General features: G+C 39.8%; 2 protein-coding genes across 4 annotated transcripts in view; one reads left to right on the top strand and one right to left on the bottom strand.

The window, feature by feature from the left end:
* Positions 1–22708, bottom strand: part of CTNNA1 (catenin alpha 1) — a 183873-nt gene that overhangs the window by 48678 nt on the left and 112487 nt on the right. For all 3 annotated transcript variants that reach the window (XM_045893278.3, XM_064595969.1, XM_045893287.3), the window contains exons 8-9: positions 2473–2553; positions 1135–1287 (exon numbers count right to left, since the gene is read on the bottom strand). In XM_045893278.3, coding sequence (XP_045749234.1) covers positions 1135–1287; positions 2473–2553 — 234 coding nt within the window. The remainder of the gene's footprint in view (positions 1–1134; positions 1288–2472; positions 2554–22708) is intronic.
* On the top strand, positions 14796–21162 carry LRRTM2 (leucine rich repeat transmembrane neuronal 2). The gene is made up of 2 exons (XM_045888396.2): positions 14796–15252; positions 15591–21162. Exons 1-2 carry the CDS (start codon positions 15249–15251, stop codon positions 17135–17137), a joined length of 1551 nt encoding a protein of 516 aa, XP_045744352.1. The 5' UTR covers positions 14796–15248; the 3' UTR covers positions 17138–21162.

Raw genomic sequence — 22708 nt, 5'->3', positions numbered from 1 at the left:
GAGAGTACTTGTTATGATGAGCAATGCATGTTTTATGTAAATGATGAGTCACTGAATTCTACTCCTGAAACCAATACTGACTGCACTGTATGTTAACTAACTAGAATTAAAAAAAAAAAAGACTGACCTATGTGTTGTGTACATAATTCAGGTCAAAATACATTTAATGGTCAAAGAAAACATGATGTAAAATTAGTAATGCATTTAATGTGACTACTGATGTTTTCCTTGGAATATTTTTATGGCATTAACCTGGACCACGTCACTATAAATCCAAATGTACAAGACACATATTTTACATAAAAGGCCCATTTTCTATTCTTACATAATGACCAACTTACCAAATGATCTATGTAATATCTTTTCCAAATATTAGATGCTTTACATTGAGGTTATAAAATCAAGTAACTTGAGAACGTGCTTTCTATGTGTCAGTTTTTAAAAATAACATAATAGTTAAATAATATAATTTCACATATTAAAAGGTAGTAGCAAGCCTAACTTACCTGGAAATTAAGTAGCAATTCACTTCTCTTTTTTCTTGTCACCTTACTAAACAATCACTTACATAAAGATTTCTATTGTTCAAACATATCTAATTAACAGCATGTTTCTTCATTTTAAAACATGATGACTGGACTAAGTCTATGTCTCAGGCAAAGAATTAAGCACCTGACAGAGACCATCTCTTTCAGATCTCAAAATATTCCTGAGACAGGTATCATTAGTATCCTCATTCTACAAAAAAGAAATGGAAATTTAGAAAGGTTATTTTGCCAGGATGCAGCCCAGGATGTAAGCCATGCAGTTTCTCCAATTTCTAGACACTACTCCCTTCTATAGTATCTTTTAAGTTCAGATATGTCGCAATCTATCTTTATTTGCATTAACGTTAAGTGGAGATGTTAAGTTTCTAGGACAGGGACTATCTATATTTAATCATGCACATAATTAATGTAAACTGACCAAAATTGGTAGTTTGGCATAGATGTAAAGTAATGGCCAAAGACTTTCATCTCATACATATTGTATATTAGGTGAGCCCCTAAAATTTTTAGCTAATTAAATAATGTGATTAAAAAATCACCAGTCCTCCAAGTTACCTAGAGTTAATAAAACTGCTAACACACTTACCTCAATTAATTTGTTGGCATGTTCACGGAAAACCTGGGCATATTCCTTAACTTCTTTCTCATTTCCATTCTTTGCAGCTTCAATCAATACTAGAAGTGGAACGTTGGTTTCCAGGAATGAATCTGAAACATGGTCCATGACGGCTTTGCGGAGCTAATAAATGAATTGTAAAAAATCTGATTTAATTTCTACCAAGAAACTAGACTGCTTTTTTTCTCTTGTACTTTTAAATCTTAATGGAAGCTCATGATAGCCTGGCTGCACTTACATGAGGATCCCTCATGTAAGCTGTGCAGTTATATAATGTGCAACATAAGAAACATGATCCTGAAGATAATGGTTATGCTATAGTTACAGCATTTCAGCAATAAAATCTCAGGTTTCAAGATAACATCCTTTTTTTTTCTTGGGAATTACAAAACTAAAGCTTATATCTTAAAGGAATAATACAAAGCTGAAGAGAAAGCAGCTCTGGGCTGAATTGACACATAGCCTTGGAATATATGTAATTAGCCTAACTGGCTAACTAAAAATGAAAAGACAGGATTAAGTACTTTCTGGTTTATCTGAAGAGGGTTAGCACACTGTGAACCTTAAACCTAAAAGGTTATCTTTATAACCATTTCTGATATGATTTCACCAGAAGGAAAACGAATAAAAGCATATTCTGTCATTAACTTTGCTTTTTATCAAACATAATCAATAAAATATCTCTCTACTAAGTCTGAAAACTATTTTACAACTTTGTTTTAAGTCTTAATACACTGTTTTGTAAATTCAACCATAGTTTTTTAAAGACTAGACTCAATTGGACTCTGAAATGTTAATGGGACTATTTAACAAATGAAGAGATTCTTTCCTGTGTACTTACTAACTTGGAAAATTGAGCAAATGAAATCTCTCTATGCCCACATATTTGTACTGGAAAAACATCTCCACCAAGGATCTAAGGGAACTTCAAGTGTGCAATCAGAATGGGGCAAGTCAAATAAGTAACTGCGATTTCTGTTTCTCCTGTATGTAACCTAGTATCACAAGATCCTTCAGGGTTTTGTCACAGGTCCCCCAAGTCATTTTACATTGATTTTCTTACCTATACATACTTTTCACACTAGAGCTAATTCATTCAGTCCATCCCAGTGGGACTGCATTATTCTAAGCCCCCAAGAGATTTTATTAGCCATTTAGAACCTTACTAGCAATCAGAGATAGGCAATTTCCTCTGAAAAATCCATCCTTCACCCCAATAAAATATATGGGCCCAGTATTTACCGGAATTTTAACCCAAACTACAAAACTGAGAACTTGAGAATGCAACCGACAATTTTTCCAGTTTACCTGTCTACGCAAGTCCCTAGTCTTCTTGGTCATTTTATCTATTGCAGAATTGAGCGCATCGCTTCTTTCTTTACGTCCAGCCTGGAAAATAAGAAAAGAGATGCACATTTTAGGGATTCACAAGGAAATGTAATTATAAATGTATAATTATTCACAAGGAAATGTAATTATAAATGTAACAGCCAACAGCTATTTTTTGTTCAAATCAACGTGTTTGTTTGTTTTAAATTAAAGCCCAAAGTTGGAAAATAAATGGGGGTAGGGTAGGAGAGAACCATGTGGCTTTGTTTATAAAAACCTAATCTTACAATGCTTAGTCTCCACATTATCCGATGAAAGAATTGACGGAGTTTTACCAAAATAAGAGAAGTTGAGACATGACTTTCATTTAAAGCTTGAAAAATGAAAGTCTTGACTGACTTCATTAGCATAATATATCCACGTTGCTGCAAATGGTAAGATTTCATTCGTTTTATTGGCTGAGTAATATTCCTGTGTGTGTGTGTGTGTGTACACACAATTTTTTTTTTAGATCTTATTTGAGAGAGAGAGCCAGAGCACCGGGGGGGGGTGGGGGGGTGGGGGGGAAGCAGGCTCCCTGTTGAGCAGGGAGCAAGACACAGGGCTCATGACCTGAGCAGAGGGCAGACGCTTAACTGACTGAGCCACCAGGCCCCTAAACTTGTATTTTATTTCAAGGTTCAGGATACATCAATTTCTCCTTGAACTGCAAAGCAAGAACAGGTTACACCTGATTTTGATAAACTCTGAGATGTGAAGAATGTCAAACTATGAAAGATGGTACCTGGCACTAAAACAATGTGAAAACAATGAATTTTAAAGTTAAGATGTACCATGATGGGTCAGAGTTAATAATGTGTATTATGCAGCTCCAATAAGAATGCTCTGTAAGATTACTTCAGCCATATATTTTTAAGTTCTAGGCTAAGCTTAATCCAATTGTACTGCACAGAAAAGAACATATTAGTCACTCTGAGAGAGTTATATAAATGGGCATTGCTTCAGAGGTCAGGAAGTTCAGATTTGCATCAGGGAACATTTTAACCAGAACCAAAATCAATGGTAGCTGAAAGAAAAAGGGACAACGCTAAGTTACCCAGGTAGAACTAGCCATGTGCTTGGAATACGTTGGTAAGATTTTAGGTAGGTTAGTCTATCAAGTACTTTACAAGTTTTTCCTTACAAAACGCCCAGCCAACAAATGTAAAATAAAACATGTAGTAATCAGAGGAGAGATACAAGTGGACAAGGGAATTTAACCCAGTGTTCTACTTTTCGGTGCCCTCGGGACATTCTGGTATAGCTATGCCTTCAGTATACAAGCCAGCACAGCACATGAATAGTTGGGTGAGGAGACGTATTTCCATGTTTTCTCAGTGCCTTGGACGTCCATTTGTTACTCATCTTCTCTCTTATCCCCCACTGGTTAAATGGGAACAATGACTTCTGTCCCTCTGCCCCCATCTCTATGGATTGTTACAGGAGAAAAGAAGAAATATTGAAGCAGAGGACAGAGAGGAGACAAGAGGGGATTTTAGGAATACAAGTGCTAAAATAATACGATCACTCTCAAATCTGTTTAGGGTCACATCCATTACCTTTCCCCCTAATAATCCTGGACTACCAGTAAAATTGAGTAGTCCAGTAATATTAGTGGGCTAAGGGGAATCTGGGTGGTGCAGTCAGTTGAGCGTCCGACTTTTGGTTTTGGCTCAGCTTGTGATCTCTGGGTCCTGAGATCGAGCCCTGAACCAGGTTCTGTGGTCAGTGCAGAGTCTGCTTGGGACTCTCTCTGCCCATCCCTCCCTACTCTTCTCTCTCAAAAAATAAAATAAGTTAATCTTAAAAAAAAAAATGGGTTTAGAGGCGCCTGGGTGACCCAGTTGGTTAAGCATCTGCCTTTGGCTTGGGTCATGATCCCAGAATCCTGGGATCAAGCCCCATGTCAGGCTCCCTGCTCAGCAGGGGAGTCTGGTTCTCCCTCTCTCTCTGCCCCTCCCCCCTGCTTGTGCTCCTTCCTTCTCTTTCTGTCAAATAAATAAAATAAATTCTTAAAAAAAAAAAATGGGTTTAAAAAAGAGTCTCAACAAAACTGATTCAGGAATGAGAATTTCTACCTGAGGAATAAATGGTGACTTACTCATGGCCATCAGTGAGAAAAGAACTTGACAAGTATATAATCAGTTACTGACAATCTTAAAGATCAAAATAATAGAATCTAAGGCAAAAGTGACTAAAATGGAATTTTAAAATAATCAAACTAATGCCTTCATTAAGAAAGTCTCAGTACATCCCTTAGACACACAGGCGCACACTTCAAGAAAATTCCTCTAAATGAACCTAGTATAATTTATCATTGTTCCTAGCCATGTTTATAGGATGTGTCTAGTTGATCATTTATCCCAGAAAATATCACTCTCTGAAAATCAAAGGTTGGGCACAATGACCTCATGAGAACCCAATCCCTTATAACCTCGAGTGCCCAGAAATTTTCTCAATTTGTGTAGAAGGATTTACTTTGCAAGTTATATAAAAGCAAATCCTCAAGCTTGATTTTGAGGGAATCAGAGCCACACAGCAAAATTTACTTTAAGATGCAACCCATACCACAAATCTGTTCATTCTGTATTTGTGAAACTACCCTAAAAATCAATGTCTTTCTTATTACTTTAAGGAAATAAAAGTGTATGTCTCCCTGATCAAGAAGGGACAGTTCAGAAGCAGTCATTTGCTGAAGCCTGTAGGTTATACTAGACAGACCACCTTTTAAATGAAAGCATCCCTTTAAAATATGTACATACACACACGCACGCACGCACACACGCACCCACCCACGCTCAGTGGGGAGCCTGCTTCTCCCTCTCCCATTCCCCCTGCTTGTGCTCTCTCAATCTCTGTCAAACAAACAAATAAATAAATCTAAAAAAATAAAATATAATAGGGTAAGCACACAGGCATATACACACAACCTTAACAATGAGCTTGATGAAAGTGGAAAAGTTGCTGATCTGTATAACAAGATTTTACTTCTCTTTGAAATAAAAGTTGTTAGGATTTTTTATTTCTAGTTTTAGTTATACAAAAGGAAAGTTGCTCATTTAACCTTTAAAATAAATGACTCACAGCTCCTACCTAATTGAGAGACTCTATTCCATCTAAGCAGAGAGACCACGTAGGTTCACTCACATTTGGTATGTCCTGCTAAGCAGTGACAAAAGGGCTAAGAAAAAGATAGGGCATATTTGGGATTTCAACATATAGCTTCCCCTCAGCGAGTAAATACCAGCCGAACTGAGGGGAGGCAAAGGTTATTAGCTAGATGGCCTCTAGCAACACAGTCCTAGCTGGGACTGTGAAAGGGCTTTCAAAACCCATCTTCAACAGAAGCATGAAGAAGTCACTCTTTCTCCTGTGTGGCCTGACTTCTATTTATTTAGACATGCTCTTTACTGAGCACCTACTCTGCATTCACTGAAATAGGCAGGACTAGCCAAAATCCTTCTTTCAGAGAGTTTACACTCTGAGATAAAATAATTCAGAGCAACACAAAACTTGGCAATACTCTACTGTGCTGGGCCTGATAGTTCTGAATGACCTAAGAGAGACGGTAGGAAGGGAAAGTTAAACACAAGGTTACATTTAAGTTAGGCACTGATTTTTTAAAAGTATTAAAAACTGGGGGGGGCGGCAGCGCCTGGGTGGCTCAGTCGTTAAGCGTCTGCCTTCGGCTCAGGTCATGATCCGAGTCCTGGGATCGAGCCCCGCATTGGGCTCCCTGCTCCAAGGGAAGGCTGCTTCTCCCTCTCCCACCTCCCCTGCTTGTGTTCCCTCTCTCACTGTATCTCTGTCAAATAAATAAATAAAATATTAATAAATAAATAGATAGATAGATAAATAAATAAATAAAAACTAGGGGGTATGTGGGTGACTCATTTAGTGGGGCATTCAGCTCTTCATTGCAGCTCAGGTCCTGATCTCGGGGTTGTGGGATCAGGCTCTGTGCCAGGCTGGGCTCTTGGTGCAAAGTCAGCTTGAGATTCTCTCCCTCTCCCTTCCCCTCTGCCCCTCCCCCTGCTCGCTCACACATAAACACACACACTCTCTCTAATTAAATTAAAACCTTTTTTTAAAAAAGTATTAAAAACTAAACCTTCTTGGAGGATTTTACCCACTTTGGTGGTAACCTGTGAAAGAAGCAGCATTCCCCCCTCCCCAAAAGACCTGACCCTTGCCTCAGAAAGAGTAATCTTTCTCCTATAACAAATTCAGAACTCCCCCCAAACCACTCCTACCTTTGCCACAGATGAGACCGGTCTCACTGCTGTGACTGGTGCATATGTCCACCAATTAATTCACCCATACCCTCCAACCTCTCAACTCCATGGCTCTAGTCTAACCCTTCCAAGTTGGGGAAGAATGAAATATGTCCCTGGCACAGCTGGTGGCATCTCAAGGTGCATTTTAATTCCTAGAAATAATGTGATGAGCCTACAAAAGACTACTCAACCCTAAAGGTAACAGTACAAAATAAACACAGTGCTTCCAGAAAAGAAACACAAAGTGAAAACTTCCACAGCACTTCCAGTGAATGAATTTGTGGCATCTTTTTGCCAAATCCTGGGAGATCAGAATGAGCATGTGAACTACTCCTTTATCTTTCTGGGGGAGAAATATGACAAAATCCAGGATGGGGAAAAGTTAGAGAGCTAATACTAACAAGGGTCCCAGCACTGAAGTGTGTAGCTGAGATATTCTAATCTCTTTTTGAGACAGCAGGTTTCTTTTCCTTAAAACAGATAGTAATCATCTACTTATTAGACAGCTGCTTTGTAAGTTGGGAAGTTATCAGAAGCACAAACAGGTATTTAAAGCAAATAGGTATAAACATTGGGGTGCAGCTGCCCCTTCAGACCACTACATTTGGATCTTTGGGGTAAATACCTAATAGTGTAATTGCTGGGTCGTAGGGTAGCTCTATTTTTTTTTTTTTTAAAGATCTGATTTATTTATTTGAGAGAGCAAAAGAGGGAGCAAGCACGAGCTGGGGAAGGAGCAGAGAGAGAGGGAAAAGCAGACTCCCTGCTGAACAGGGAGCCCGATGCAGGGCTCTATCCCAGGACCCTGGGATCATGACCTGAGCCGAAGGCAGACACCCAATGGACTGAGCCACCCAGGAGCCCCAGGATAGCTCTATTTTTAACTTCTTAAGGAACCTCCATACTGTTTTCCAGCGTGGCTGTACCAGCTTGCATTCCTACCAATAGTGTAAAAGGGTTCCCAACAGCCAAACTATGGAAAGAGCCCACATGTCCATCAACAGAGGAATGGATAAAGAAAATGTGGTGTAAGCAGAATGGAGTATTATTTAGCCATCAGAAAGGATGAAAATCTCACCATTTACACTGATGTGAATGGAACTGGAGGGTATTATGCTGAGCAAAATAAGTCAATCAGAGAAAGACAATTATCATATGGTTTCACTCATACGTGGAATATAAGAAATAGCACAGATGATCATAGGGGAAGGGAGGGAAAACCAGAATGGGAAGAAATCAGAGAGGGAGACAAACCATAAGAGACTCTGAACCATAGGACACAAAAATGAGGGTTGCTGGAGGGGAAGGGGGTGGGGGAGTGGGTAACTCGGTAATGGGCATTAAGGAGGGCACATGATGTGATGAGCACTGGGTGTTACATGAAACTGATGAATCACTGAACTCTACATCTGAAACTAACTCTGTTGGCTAACTGAATTTAAATTAAAAATAAATAAATGAATAAATAAAGCAAACAGGTATACAAAGTAAGTATATGAAGGTCATAAAAGAAGGCCTCAATTTTGAAACTATTAATAACCCAGGGAAAAAAAGACTAGGATGACTCAACTGTGAGGATATTTCAGAAGGATTTTTAAATGGTCAGCTGACTAGAAAAATCTGGTTAAGACTGATAAACCAGGGCCTCTTTTGATTTCTATGCTGATTAACAACAACAATAAAGCCCAATGTGGGGCCTGATCCCACAACCATGAGATCATGACCTGAGCCGAAATCAAGGGCCGGATGCTCAACAGACTGAGCCACCCAGGCGCCCCCCAAAATTAATTTCTTTAATAAAAAAAAAACAGCTTACAAATCTTTAAGAAAATGACCAATTCCACATGGGAATGAGCAAATGAAATACACAGTCCACAGAAAAGAACAAAAATGATAATACACCTACATACAAAATGATGTTCATTGTTACTCGTAAGTAAAGAGAAACAAATAAAAGAAAGCATTTTTCAACTATTAGATTCCCAGATATTGTTAAATATGGTGTGGGGGTGGGGAGGGGGGGTGGTGGGATGGTTAGTGAACACTTATGGACTTCTGGGGAAGTAGGAAATGGTTTAAAACTTTTTGGAAGGCTATGTGGCAATGTCTATCAATTTTAAATATACACACTCTGTAACCCAGTGATTTTATGGTTAGGAATTTATATATAAACTTGCCTAAGAATGCAAAGATATTAAAAGGATATTCATTTTACACTGTCTGCAAAAGCCAAGATCCTCAAAACAAACTACATGTCCATAAATTACGGTATAGCCATACAAGGGAAAAACTATGAAGCCATTAAACAGAAAGACCTCCCCCCCGCCGCCATATACACATACACAGAAGAAACAGCAATTCAGAATCAGCTCCCACAGGATGTCAAGCCTTAGCAGTACTGTGTCAGCAATATGGGTTCATCTCAAGCCCAGCTATAATGTTGACATGCTGCTATAAAGCCTTTCATAATATAATAAGAAATGACTTTTTTCTCTCTGGGCCAAATTTTTGTTACTGATTTTCTTTGCATTGATGACATCACATGTTCAAATTTTTTGCTTGTCTCAGCACATGTCACTGTCCTTCTACCCCAGATTTTTGAGGGAATGACATTTCTAAGGTTCAGCAATGAAAACTGCTAGCATCTAGCCAATATACATGCAAATTCACCCCTTTAAGTTTAACCAACTGGGTCAAAGGCCTCTAACACTGAAAGGGATTCTTCAAGAAAATATGAATGGGTACCTTAACTCTTAATTCTGTTCTGTGCAAATGGCTTTATATACCTGTGGGCCACCTATGTTGGCAGGAAGAAACACGTCTGAAGAGGAAGCTACTTGGAAATGGAGAGGGAGAAGTAGGAAGGACAAAGACAAACTTGGCTGTATTTCAGAATAAAAAAATGAAGCCTGCCACACACACAGGATGGGGGAAACATGAACATGATGAAGCCACTGTGCAAACAGTAAAAAAAAAAAAAAAAAAGGCTTGGCAATACAAATTTCAATCAATCTGTGCATTAATCAAGACTTTAAGATAGTTCGATTTGGTTTGGAGTCTATGGTAGGCCAAATAAAAGATCTTCATGGCGGGGCGCCTGGGTGGCTCAGTTGGTTAAGCGACTGCCTTCGGCTCAGGTCATGATCCTGGAGTCCCTGGATCGAGTCCCGCATCGGGCTCCCTGCTCAGCAGGGAGCCTGCTTCTCCCTCTGACCCTCCCCCCTCTCATGTGTTCTCTGTCTCTCTCATTCTCTCTGTCTCAAATAAATAAATAAAATCTTTAAAAAAAAAAAAAAAAGATCTTCATGGCTGAAATGTACCTCTGCCCAAACTTCTATGAAAGATTTTCCCTCACCTAATGTCTGACTCAAGTGCATCACCCCAAGATTTACTGCTGAATTACCTAGTCCTGGACACAGAATACAACACTGCACAAAAAAATTAGGCTGTTACCTGATCCTAGCCCTGCCACCCCCACTAGCAACAAGTACCAAAAAGCAGATGCCTCCAAAGCTAGAAGAAATCCTGAAGTCTTTAAGTTACAACATCAAAAGGAACACAGTTCACCATCACTGTGGAACCATTACTCCTTTCTGCTTTCTCAGTCATGTTTACTAACAAGAGATTTTTTATTTAAAAATCAAAATCAATGGAGGGTAGGGATAGGGACAAAGATCTAGTAAAAAATGGGGATTCTTGGCCTTCTGTGGACAGCTTACCTTTAAAAAGGCACTTGAAAACAAAGATTCCCAACCACACACCTATTTATTTACACGCAACAGTGGTCTAGTGAAGACCAAGACTCCAGGAACCTAGTGTTCTGAATGCTCTCAGATCCTCCAGCTCCACCTGGGACTATCAGTCACTCTTTAGTCCATCCCAACATGATAAACTGGTAAAACCACCAATCCTTATGCATTCTATCTGCCTCTGTCATGTATGTTTTGCTTCTTGGGAAGATAACAAGCTAATGTTCATCATGAACCTCACTGGTTTTTCCTTTTTTCTAAATAGCATATCAAATAATTTAAAAGAACAGTCTTACCTTTGCCCCCAAATACATGCAGTATGAAAGCAGTGAACAACTCCAGAATTTACCATAATCTTCTCTCATCTTCCTTCCCTCTTGCCTCTGAAAGAAACTCACTTACTCTAATACAGGCCCAAATATGAGGTTGCCAACTAAAAACCCTAAAAGGTTCTTAGCAGGGGATATCCTCAGACCCACAAAATCTAGGACCTCCACCCAAAAAATGACTCTAACTTTTTGATAAACGTGAGGAAATCCTCCAAGTAGCGATCAAGACTGACAGCAACAAGGTTTATTTAACATACTTCTCCAGAGCACCTATGTGCAACCCCATTGGTGCTCAAGTTATTGTAATTTTTGGATTTGGGAATGATTAGAGAAACATTGGACTTTTTAGCATAATGCAAAATCAAGCTCCAGCTCCACCACAAATGAACAGAAAATTCCATGTATCTGTACATCTGCCGCTCCAAGCAGGGAAGTAATTCTCCCTACTCAGCAATACGTATTAAAAGCAAACTTTCATGTAGAGTAATGCACGTAACTACAGCACCTAAGCCCTGCCGCTTGATTCATTTACTTTTGCTTAAAACCATTCACAGAGGGGTGAGATGAGTTAGATTTTGTTTCTCCTTTGCTTTGTCACAAACGACAAAGCAGTGAAAACTTAAAGAGATGATATGGATAGTGCTTTCTGGAGGCTGTACTGCCACTTTAATTAAGTCAAAGGCATATGTATGGAGAGTGAAGCTGCTTAAAATGAAACCAAAGATTAAGTTTATTTCAGAAAGAACATGGATCTCTGTTTAGTCCTTTGAGCTAAAGAAAGATAAAGATAAAAAAATGATACAAAATCCCATCAACGGGAACCGTGTACTCCACCAACTTTAAGACAAAATCGTATCTTCTTTGGTTCCAAAGACTGAACCTTTTGAACCCAAAGAGAAGGCAAGTGAGCAAGATGACTGGTGACTTAGAAGGAACTCTCTGGGTACTGTGTATTACTGCCTACTTCTCCAGTGCATTACTGCCCGCTTCTCCAAATGCGTCAAAAAAAAATTACTCTTGATTGCACTGGTACTTCTCTGGGCAATTTCCCTTGCCCACAAATCTGGTCTAATAGTGCTGGGATAATATAATTTAAGCATTCTCCATTTGTTAATATATCAGAAGTAGGCAAGCAGACTAGAGAGCAGAAAGGAACCAAGGGTCTATGGGGAAGGAGATGCTTTTCCTTTTAAATTTTCACATACAACTCATTCCTAATTGTGGTTGCTCTAATCCAATTGACTCTAATGCTTTTCTCCACATGGAACTAAAGTGGTTACTTCAGGGAAGAATTTAATCCAGTTCCTCCTGCCTGGCAAAGGTTTTTCTTTTTTTTTTAATCAGGGAGCTGATTTCATTCAATAAGGCATTTACAGTATCCCAAGCTGCTTTTCCTTAAAGAAAAAAATTTTTAGGGGCGCCTGGGTGGCTCAGTCATTAAACGTCTGCCTTCAGCTCAGGTCATGATCCCAGGGTCCTGGGATCGAGCCCCGCATCAGGCTCCCTGCTCGGCAGAAGCCTGCTTCTCCCTCTTCCACTCCCCCTGCTTGTGTTCCCTCTCTCGCTGTGTCTCTCTGTCAAATAAATAAATAAAATCTTTAAAAAAGAAAAAGAAAAAAAAGAGAAAAAGAAAAAAATTTTTAAAGAGACAACCCTTAATCAGACTCCCAAAAGGAGAAAGTTCCTGTAGAGCAGGAACTCTGTCACCCAGGATCACAGGCCCTGTAAGAATCAGATTAAAACTTATTCACTAAAAATGCACAATCAACAAAATTCTGCAAACCAATCTATGGACTCAGGTTAACAACTTATGGCCTATGGGCAGATAAGACTTTGGAAAAGATGAAGGTCAGTGTGGGGAGTGGCATCCTTTAGGCCTAAAACAAGACCTCCCCCTTCCTTAACCAGCAAGTAGGAAAATGGTGGGAGCATTATTGCAGGCTCATTCTTAAGAATGCGGGATTCCACTCATGGGTAGTTTTGGCTTGGGAGCTTGCTTGGCTCTGGCCTGAGGATGCACTGCAGTCTATGACTGCCAAATCTTTCCTTCCTCTTTTCTTTTGGAATATCAGACCTGCCTGTGGCCTGAAGACTCCAGTGGCCCTCAGAGTATTCCTACTGTCTTCTCTCTCCTTTTATACCTCCCATGCGTTTTCCAAATAAAACTCTAATACTTCTAATCCATCTTGAGGTCTGCTTCTAAGAGGACTCAGACTATACACCTGCAGTTATTGATGTTTTCATAGCACCTTCACAGGACCTTGGATTCTTTCAATTCTCACTCCAGTACCACCCTTCAACACGGGAACTACACCTCTTAAGAGGATGACTTCTTGCCCAGTGGCAAGGCCACTGAACAAGAGGCCAATGATGTTCTGGTTTCACAGACACCATGGGTAGTTTTGAAATTTTTGCCTCCAGGTTAAGCATAAAGAGTGTGACAGAAATTGGCATGGAAGGCCAACTTAATGTAAGATGTGTGAAAGGCCTTAGACTTGTCAGGCCTGAATATATGGCCCTGACTAATGCTAGAGAAATCCTTCACATTTACACTATATTAAACATAGAATTGGGGCGCCTGGGTGGCTCAGTGGGTTAAGCGTCTGCCTTTGGCTCAGGTCATGAAACCAGGGTGCTGGGACTGATCCTCACGCTGGGGCTCCCTGCTCAGCAGGAAGCCTGCTTCTCCTTCTCTCTCTGCGCCCCCACTCGTGCTTGCTCTCTCTCTAATAAAATCTTAAAAAAAAGTAAATAAACATGGAACTGTACGTTCATAAACAAGTTCTGAAAAGTGATGGCACTATTCAACAGGGAGAAGACACAGTTAAGTCAAGTAAAAATAGCCAAAGCAAAAATCCTATTCCAAAGTATGAGTGACCTTCTGTATTCACCAGAGATTCCAACAAAAGTGAGTGAGTATTAGATTCAAAGTCAGTTCTTAAGTGTGTCGGTAGGAGCTATTAAGTATGCAAATGCTCTGTTACATGGGTGCCACAATGTCCCAAATCACGCTCAGTTGGTCAGCTGAGCGACTCCTTTCAGTTGAAGGAGTAGGTGAGAGTCTGAGGTATATATGAGGGACTATACCAGAATCCAACCATGCTCTATTACTTGTCCTAAATCACTTCCATTCCACTGTTTATGTTTATTTAGGGCATGCAGTATTAAATGATAGTATCACCCTAACCTTTTCTCCTAGTAAGACATCTAAAGATCAAATCAGCATTATTTTTCAATCAGCACTATAATTAAAACATTATTATAAAATGAGACAGAAAAGGAGACATCTTTTAACTCACGTTCCCCTTCAATTCTCAAGAAGCAAAGTAACGAAATACTTTGTGTTGAAAGGCTTTTCCCCCCTCTTTATTCTTGGTTTAGGATGTTAAGCTCTTAATGACTAAGAAGCCAAGCCCATCTGGCTAGTTTCCCAACACATCTAAAGCAAATCACAGTCATACTTCTATTTTAACCAAGCCTGACAGCAAGGTGACTGAGTAGCTTTCCAAACTACTGGAGCAGCAGGTACTAGCCTGCATAGGCTGGCATTAAATCTGCACTTCATAAATCGCGCAGGCTCCTGCCCATTTAGATGATCTCTCTCTGCAGAATCGGCAGTCTAACACTGGCTCTTCCAAGCATTAAAAATCATCACTCTGCTATCCCAACTCACTGTTCAGATGGGTCTCCCTGAATGCAGCCTTTATTATAACCTCACTGCTGCTGCCTACACTGAAGGAATACCATGTTTTTAAGTCAGGGATTCTCTTTCTCGCCTTATTATAATCAAGGGGTCTCACAGCGACCCCGATACTGTTACAAAGCACAGTGCTTTATAACAGTAAAGCTTCTGGAAAACCCAAACAAAAGACACGTCACCCAGTGACGTCAGCCTATATACAGTTCTGTGTGGTCGCAGCACATAAGCAATTCCATTCTTGTGCCGTTTCTCGGAAAAGCTTTTCAGTAAATGCACTCATGCTGCTCCAGGAGCTCTTCTCTGCAACAAGCCGCCCATCTGCCATCAACAAGTTAAGACCGAGAGAACTAACGGCTGCGGAAAGGAGAGACGGAAGCTTTGATTAACCAGCTGAGCAGTTAAAGGAGGACAAAATTAATAACTTACATTCGAAACTGATTTGGGGAAGCGGAGAGGACAGAGAAAATGAAACCAATGCTTTCGAGAGGAATACCCTAAGGAAAAAATAACTCACCCTGGTGGATTCAATTTTCCTCAGAAAGCCTGGGACACAGAAAACAGGAAACTGGTCAAAGGCTCCTGCATGTTAGAGCCTTTTACAGACTCACTGCGTTGAGTCTAACAACCGCGACTGAATGCAGCCTCCAATGTGCTCAGAAGAATGGGTAAGTCCATGCATTTATGTGTCTTGTACAGTCAGCAAGGAATCATGCTTTTTAAAACAAGCCACTGAATTCATGTTTTATGAGGGAAATCACTGTCAAATTTTTGGATTTTGAGGTTTAGGTAAAAGCATATATTGCTAATGACAGAACATGCTCTTTTTTCTTAATGGTTTAAGTTTTGTTCTAGTCATACGAACAAGGTTAGTTTTTCTGCAGCAAATGACAAATAAGTTACATGCAGTGAAATCTTTCGCCATAATGTTGTTGTTGTTTAATAGCTCATACATTCTGCTGAAAAATATCCTATCTTCTTGTTTTCCTTAAATTATATTCTGCAGGCTTACATTTCAAGTGGCCATTAGGGGCCCCTATGCTGGCAGCAGTATATGCAATGAGTATGGTTTTAAAAATGCTGCCTGCCCTGGGTATGGCGTGTCCACCCAAATGCCGCTGCGAGAAGCTGCTCTTCTACTGCGACTCCCAGGGCTTCCGCTCAGTGCCAAACGCCACAGACAAGGGCTCTCTGGGCCTGTCCCTGAGGCACAATCACATCACAGAGCTCGAAAGGGATCAATTTGCCAGCTTCAGTCAACTTACCTGGCTCCACTTAGACCACAATCAAATTTCAACAGTAAGAGAAGATGCTTTTCAAGGACTATATAAACTTAAGGAATTAATCTTAAGTTCCAACAAAATATTTTACTTGCCAAACACAACTTTTACTCAACTGATTAACCTGCAAAATTTGGACCTGTCTTTTAATCAGCTGTCATCTCTGCACCCAGAGCTCTTCTACGGCCTTCGGAAGCTGCAGACCTTGCATTTACGGTCCAACTCCCTGCGGACTATCCCAGTACGTCTGTTCTGGGACTGTCGTAGTCTGGAGTTTCTGGATTTGAGCACAAACCGTTTGCGAAGTTTGGCTCGCAATGGATTTGCAGGATTAATCAAACTGAGAGAGCTTCACCTAGAGCACAACCAGCTGACGAAGATTAATTTTGCTCATTTCCTACGGCTAAGCAGTCTGCACACGCTCTTCTTACAATGGAACAAAATTACCAACTTGACATGTGGAATGGAGTGGACCTGGGGCACTTTAGAAAAGCTAGACATGACTGGAAATGAAATCAAAGCCATCGACCTGACAGTGTTTGAAACGATGCCTAATCTTAAAATTCTCCTCATGGATAACAACAAGTTAAACAGCCTTGATTCCAAGATCTTAAACTCCCTGAGATCCCTCACAACCGTCGGCCTCTCTGGCAATCTGTGGGAATGCAGCCCTCGAATATGTGCTTTGGCCTCCTGGCTGGGCAGTTTCCAAGGTCGGTGGGAACATTCCATCCTATGTCACAGCCCTGACCACACCCAAGGAGAGGATATACTAGATGCAGTCCACGGATTTCAGCTCTGCTGGAATTTATCAACCACTGTCACTGCCATGGCTACAACTTATAGAGATCCAACCACTGAATATACAAAAAGAATAAGCTCATCAAGTTACCATGTGGGAGACAAAGAAATCCCAACTACTGCAGGCATAGCAGTTACTACTGAGGAACACTTTCCTGAACCAGACAATGCCATCTTCACTCAGCGGGTAATTACAGGAACAATGGCTTTATTGTTTTCTTTCTTTTTTATTATTTTTATAGTGTTCATCTCCAGGAAGTGCTGCCCTCCCACTTTAAGAAGAATTAGGCAGTGCTCAATGATTCAGAACCACAGGCAGCTCCGATCCCAAACACGACTCCATATGTCAAACATGTCAGACCAAGGACCCTATAATGAATATGAACCCACCCATGAAGGACCCTTCATCATCATTAATGGTTATGGACAGTGCAAGTGTCAGCAGCTGCCATACAAAGAATGTGAAGTATAATATCGACCCGTCATCAAAAATTACATCAGATAAGTAACCTATTTTACATAGTAGGGGCTAAATACATACCTAATTTTTACCAATGGTGACATTAAGCCTAATTTTCCAAACCAAGTGGAGACTTAAGTTTTTGAAGTGTTGAAGTATTTTTAATTTTTTTTAATGAAACCATATTTTAAGTGTTATATGATGCAAAGCTCATATTAATTTGCACTCTTGTTGCAAAGTCTAAAAACGCTTACTTTAAAATAAGACATTTCATGTATGTAATTATAAACTGTCATGTGTAAACATTTACACTAAGGTCTCCATATGCTATTTTTTTCTACTGAAAACAGTTTGGAAAGAAGCTACTGAGCAGAAAAAGATATGGATCAATACTTGTTAGATCACTGCTCTCCATCCCAAGTACCACAACTGGCTTGCTGCTTAAAAGGGGGCTTAACAAAGTTCTCTTGTATGATAATTTGGTATTTACTCAAATCTACAATTTACTGCCAGTGTGGGAAGTAGAATTTCATGTATGCTGAAGACTGGTAGATATTAAACACTCTTCTTCCAGAGTTTTTGCCTGGGTTGGTAGATACTATCGAAGTCCACATTATGAAATCAGAACCCTTTATGTAATTCTAATAAGCTGAGTGACTCTTTAATATATTTAAACAATGAATCCAAGTGATTGTGAAAAGGTCTCATTACAATGAAATCAACAGTAAATAATTACACTGACTTCATGTGATACATCTCTAGTTTGACTTATAATGGAAATGTTGATTTTTGTGGCATTTAGACAATTTTTTAAACTAGTATTAAATCACCATTTTACTAATTAGTTTACTAAATCCTGTATTTACATTTACATGAAAAAAAAAAAAGATTTAGAAATTATTTTGGAGAGAAAAGAGATAAACTGAGTCAATTTAACAATCCTGTGACTTGCTCCCTCTAGTTGAAAGCACACAGACAAATTCTCTCCCTCCCTCCATGATCAAAGATGCCTTGACAAAGGGGTTTAAACCTCTTTCTTCTGCCTTTTCCTGATCTTCAAACCTCAAAAAGCCAAATTAAAAATAATTGTCTAGCAACAGGCATAACACTGATTCTTACTGAATATAATATAAAGGAACCAAGAAAAAAATCACTTTCTAAATACTATATGCTAATATTTGTTTAATAAAGATACCTATCCACACTGTAAGAGCAGTTCCTTCTAAGTGAAGGGAACAACGTATTACTGAGGCAATGTATTACTGAGTGTTCTCTCGTGGGAGAACACTCTACATGCCTATGCAGCCACACAGTGGTAATGCAAAGGTGGCATGGAGGTGAAGGGATGAAAGGGAAAGGCAGCATTTTGAAATGTGACCCACAGAAACAGTTTAGCTTAAGTTAAAAGGCAGCCAAGAGTGAAGCAAAGGTTAACTACATAATCTGCAACAAACAGGGCAAGGCCCTGGAGCCTGCAGCTGAAAAGGGGAGAATGTTAATAGAAACATTCCATAATTAACAAATGATAATGATGTCACACTTTTCATGCAGAAAAGAGCCACAAGTATTTCATTTCTTTGATTATGATTTCTACAAAGAAACTATGGCATATACTGGATTTAGATCCAAGTCACCAATTCATACAGAATTTTTCCATAAACAAGGTTCCATGCACATAGGAGCAAAACCCATTAAATTAGACTGACTTAATTCTAGAAAAATGAGCATTTCTACAACTGACATTGACTGTATTTGAAAAAAGGCATATATCCTTAGAGAAAACCACTACCATTAAAAAAAAAAAAAAAAAAGGTTATCCTTCCCTTAAAATGACCATTAACACGTTATCCTTTTATTCAAGGCATATTTTCTTCCCAGGATTGAACTGCAAACATGCTAAGAATACAGTGTAACCCATGAGATTTAACTGTAATTTTTTTCTTCTTTAATACTAAGAGAGAGGTGTCTACCTACATGTCAAAGAAAACGTGTATCAGTAAAAAAAAGCAGATGAGATCACAAATTAAGGTAAAAATGTGCTCTCTATATTTTTTAGGGTGGGTAGATTAGTTTGGCAAAGTCTCAGCCCAGCTGTGTTCAACTGATCCTGAGCGGTGAGCATTTCATTTCTTATTAAACCAGACCCTGGGCCTGCCCGGGCAAAGACAGAAGCTGATTTTACTGCACAGAGTGCAGCTCACTGCTTCCCTATGGAGGGACTGGATCAGAAGCCCCATTACAAATGAGAGCTCCATGAGCTAAAATTTACCAACCCATTTATCAGGGTACCCATGGCCATTTGTCAGGGTACAGCTCTGTCACAATACAACTGTGCCCTGAACACACAGACTCCACTAGCCCTAAAGGATAGCACTGGAGTATTTTCCATCATTTCATCCACAACCAATATTAATTGAAACTGTGAAGAGAAGGATGAGAAATACTGGCTGAGAATTCCCACATTCATCTTAAAGATTACCTTTAGTAAAACGGACCATCAACTGACAAAATCCTTAATGTATGTAGAGAAGTAATTGGGAAAGCAAGCCATTCAGTAAATTCTGGGGAACAGCATAGCAAAGCCACTAAGGAATACTTTGCAGTTGAAAACTATAAAATATTTTGCCATCCATTTTTTTGGTAATGCTCTCAGAGAAAAGTAAGTAACAGTGCCAGACAGCATTTTCCTTTTTCATTTAAAGTGCAAACTTCCCTTTTCAAATGCCTGAAGAAGGCAGGATTCCATTTATTTTTGGCCTATTTGTGTTTCGGTACCAGCACAGGTTTGAAGATGAGACTGTTAGTCGTATGTCCTCTCTTTACCGACTGGCTAGGGTGTAAGAGCATCACAGCTACACTGCAGATCCTGGTAACATGATGTTAGGGCTTTTGTTTTATCAGTGTCATCTCATCCTCGTTAGTGCCTATCCCCCTCCTAGCCCCGGTCTTTTTTCACTTTCAAGGTTAGAGGCAAATGACCACTTAATCAAGAACCAGAAAAATAATTAAATCTCTCTGGAAAAAGAAAAGCTAAGCAGGCTATGATACCGTACCCACCTAGTAACCAAGAGCTTGTTTGGAATCGTTTATATTCATTTCTGTAGCTTGCCACGGATTTCAATCACTTTCTTGAAATGAGAGTGGGCTGATAAATCTGCAAATCCACACAGAACTCGGAGAATACCCACTGCCAACATCAAATAGCAAAGATACTAATTTTTTAAGCCAAAAATCTGCACTAACACATGTAATTTCTTAATGTGCCTAAGTTAATTTCTATACCAATTCAATGAATGAGATCGATTGAACTTTCCAACTCCACTAATTATTAAAATCCATCTGCTTATTCTAATGCTAGTCACCAAGAGCTAGACTCCATCTTTCCAATAAAAATGAGCCCTCTGTATCGCTAGGTCCAAATCCTAAAATTCAGAACAGGCATATCATTTTCTTAAAGCATGCTTCCTACACATGCTATCAGGGCAAAAATGCTATAAATGCCTGATTCTCTCCCTAAAATGTGGGTATCTATATGAAATTTTAAAAGAATATTTTGAGAAGCTGACTTACATGATCACTTTCCTAATAGAGCAATACAGTGACAGACTTTTCTCAAAAGTCTGTTTGGGACATGATCTTCATATTTTATTGGCTTAAGTGCTTCAACCAGAAAAAGATGAAGATGATAAGGTCATCTATAGGTAATTATATATTTCTGTTCTTAACCTAGGGCAAACTCACAGTACTTGAATAAGGCCAACAACACATAGAAAATGACTTTTCACGATTTCATACAGCTATTACAAACATTTGGAAACATCTGCTACTCCTTCAACTAACCTATTCTTCCTTGGTAATCTTTAAAAAAAGTCTGATATATGGAATGTTTGGTGAATCTTCCTATCAACACTGAGACTGGACACTAAAAGTACAGTCCAAAACACATTGTGTTCAATCACCTTAAGAGCCATTTTTTTGTTTTGTTTTGTTTTTGCTGGGAGGTGGGCAACTGGGTTGGGGGGTGGGAAGAAAATACTATTATAATGGGGCCGGGGGAGGGGGGTGGTAACAAAGTGCAGTGTACAGGAAAGATTTGTTATTAAAACTGTGTATACTGTAAAAAGTGAATGTCTTTTTTTTTTTTTTTAAAGCTTTTCCTTGGTAGGCTATCAATTTTGACCTGTGAAACTTGAAAAACCTTAAGAGAAACCTTAAATGGACATTTGTTTTCTACCATATCCTCTACAATGCCAAGTGTGCCAGCTGAGTAAAGGGCACCTAATCAAGTCTCTTCATTGAGATAAAGGTTAAACTAAAGCAAAGAACAAAATAAAGGACAGGGTGGTGGTGGCTGGGTGGGGAGTGGGGTGGGGAAAGCGCTAGCCAAAAAGCTACCATGCAAACAACTAGCAATTACGCAATAAGAAGTTGCTCTGTCACAACCCTGAGGGACTGGACAAACAGCTATCCATGGGGATCAAAGGGCCTAAGGCTGGCTTCGCACCCTCCCCAAAAGTGGACTGCCACTACATCCTGGGGAGCTTCAAAAAGATCGCCTGTACCCAGCCAACAGCAAACTGGCCTTTACCTTGGGGATCCACTGGTGGGGACAGGCACCAATAGCACCTTACACACCATTCCTGGGAGGGATGTCCATAGGTGCTAACCATGCTGGGATCTCTAGGATCCTTACATGACCTACTCTACCCTACTCTGAGACACCAGCTCGGCAAATATGGATAGGGAAAAGGAAGGTTAAGATTTTTAAGTAGTATCCCTTGCTTGGAATAAACATCCCCAGGATAAGATGCTATGCCTGGGCAGCATGTTGGGGCAGGGGGCGGAGTGTGTATGCAAATAGTGCCCTGGTCTCAAGGAACTGACTGCCAGGAGCTGCCACACTTGACAGGACGCACCTCCTACTTCTCTCGGCCCAGAGCAGTGCAGCAGGACCACATGGGCAGGAAGAAACGAGGCCACCCCTTTCAGCCACGGATGAGGGGATCAGAGAGGCTAAGTAAGAGAGCAATCACACCAGGAATCTCAGCAGTAACAAGGGCAGAGGCAGGAACCACAGCCAAACTCCCCATGTATGCACTAGAGGGCACAGGTGATGGCGGTTGCACACAGAACCGAATTCCTACACTTTACCGAGTTAAAAGAGCTTATTAACCTAATTCTAGTACAATTAAATCTTGACAATCCCATGTAAAGCTACATTTCATTTCTTTATCAGTTATTTTAATTAGTTATTTTAATTATTTTGCCTGTATGCCACAGCATTCTCAGGTTCCCACTCAAATTTATAATAGATTTCTCCAAGGTCTGTTTCAAGTGGGTTTTTTTTCCCTCTCTTTAAATACATCTAACCAGCTGGATACTCAAATCTCCCTTAGACAAAATGTACTACAAATTGTCTTTCACAAAGAGAGGTGAAAAATCATAGCTATTCCAAACATTGCGCCTCCTCAGCAGGAGTCCCTCCTCACTAGCCAAAGTTTTGGGAACACTCTTTAGGGACACATGTTGAGCCCCCTTCCCCTACCCACAGGGGACATTAAAGAGGAAGAAATTTCCAAAGGC

The sequence above is a fragment of the Mirounga angustirostris genome, unplaced genomic scaffold (genome assembly GCF_029215605.1).
Source record: "Mirounga angustirostris isolate CCGP_5_RB_7025 unplaced genomic scaffold, mMirAng1.0.hap1 SCAF_7, whole genome shotgun sequence".
NCBI lineage: Eukaryota > Metazoa > Chordata > Mammalia > Carnivora > Phocidae > Mirounga > Mirounga angustirostris.
Note: the sequence above shows the minus strand (reverse complement) of the source record. Positions and strands in the feature narration are given on the sequence as shown.